This window comes from Protobothrops mucrosquamatus, unplaced genomic scaffold (assembly GCF_001527695.2).
Source record: "Protobothrops mucrosquamatus isolate PMUCROS unplaced genomic scaffold, P.Mucros_1.0 scaffold12727, whole genome shotgun sequence".
Lineage (NCBI taxonomy): Eukaryota > Metazoa > Chordata > Lepidosauria > Squamata > Viperidae > Protobothrops > Protobothrops mucrosquamatus.
The window spans coordinates 3083-4287 of NW_015398502.1; the positions used below are offsets into that span (position 1 = coordinate 3083).

General features: G+C 46.4%; 1 protein-coding gene across 1 annotated transcript; it reads right to left on the reverse strand.

The window, feature by feature from the left end:
- Positions 1-333: 333 nt before the first annotated feature.
- Positions 334-898, reverse strand: LOC107301439 (dolichol-phosphate mannosyltransferase subunit 3-like). The gene has a single exon (XM_015830663.1). The coding sequence runs from the start codon at positions 824-826 to the stop codon at positions 476-478; it is 351 nt and encodes a 116-aa protein (XP_015686149.1). The 5' UTR covers positions 827-898; the 3' UTR covers positions 334-475.
- Between the last annotated feature and the right edge of the window lie 307 nt (positions 899-1205).

Here is a 1205-nt window from a genome sequence, read left to right on the forward strand (position 1 = left end):
CCTCCATTCATTATCAATCATTTTCTCCTTCCTTCCTTCTTTCCTTCCTTCCCTTCCTCCCTCTTGTCTGTTTATCTATTTCCTTTCCTTGTCTGTTTATCTAGCTATCTATTATTCCTTCCTTGTCTCCGTCTGTTTATCTAATTATTTCCTTCCTTCCTTCCCTTCCATGTCTTCCTTGCCTCCATTATCAACCGTTTTCTCCTTCCTTCCTTCCTTCCTCCCTCCCTCCCTCCCTCATTCTCTGCATTATTTTCCTACATTTCTTATTTTTCTATTTTCACTGATTCAGATGCCGGATTACTTTTTGCTACCGTTCAGAGTTTTAATAAAAAAAAATTTTTTTTTTTTAAAAAGAAGCAGCTCTTTTTCTTAGATGGATTCTCCCACCAGGCCACAGCCCAAACAGTTCCGTCCTATGCCGCCCGTCGTTTATCGTCCATGGGTCATTTCTGTTCTCGCAAGAGCCCCGGGTTCAAAACTTCATGCCGCGGCGGGCGAGGTCGGCTCGGGCCTCTCGGATTTGCGCCTGTAGCTCCAGCGAGGCCTCTTGGCAGTCGTTGAAGGTAGCCAGGCGGTAGCCCACGACTCCCAGTGAGTAGCAGCCGAATGTCACCAACAGGTAGATCGGCAAGGGCCACAGCACCTGGTGCCAGCTTGGGGATAAGGGGTGCTGCCCCACGAGATCCAGCATCAACGCAGCCCAGATGCCACCCAGAATGGCCAGAGAGCCGAGCCACTGAAGCAGCTTCGTCATGATCCTGAAAAACCGCAGGGGAAAAAAGAAAAAGAAAACCATGGTGAAAACAGAGAGATTCGCAAGCATCTGCCTGGCTCAGTATATTTCAGGACATCCTCTGCCCAAATTTTAAGGATTTTCTTTGCAAGTACATGCAGAATCTTTTGTTTTTTGTTTTTCTTCTGCAAAGGGGGAATGCCACAGCCTGTCCCTGCAATGCCCTCCTCTTCTCCCCACCCCTCAAAAAAAAAAAATCTGGAATCCACTTTAAAGCATTAGAAATATGTCAGCTTTTCAGACAAAGTAGGACTACAAGCCCCATGAAGTCTGTTGCCATTTGGCCAGGCAGATGGGAACTGGAGTCCAGCCTCCGAAGGGCCAGGAACTTATACCCAGACAGAAAAGTTTGCAATTTTTTTTCCAGGGCTTTTTAATCAATCCATCAAACAAACAATCAATCAGAATA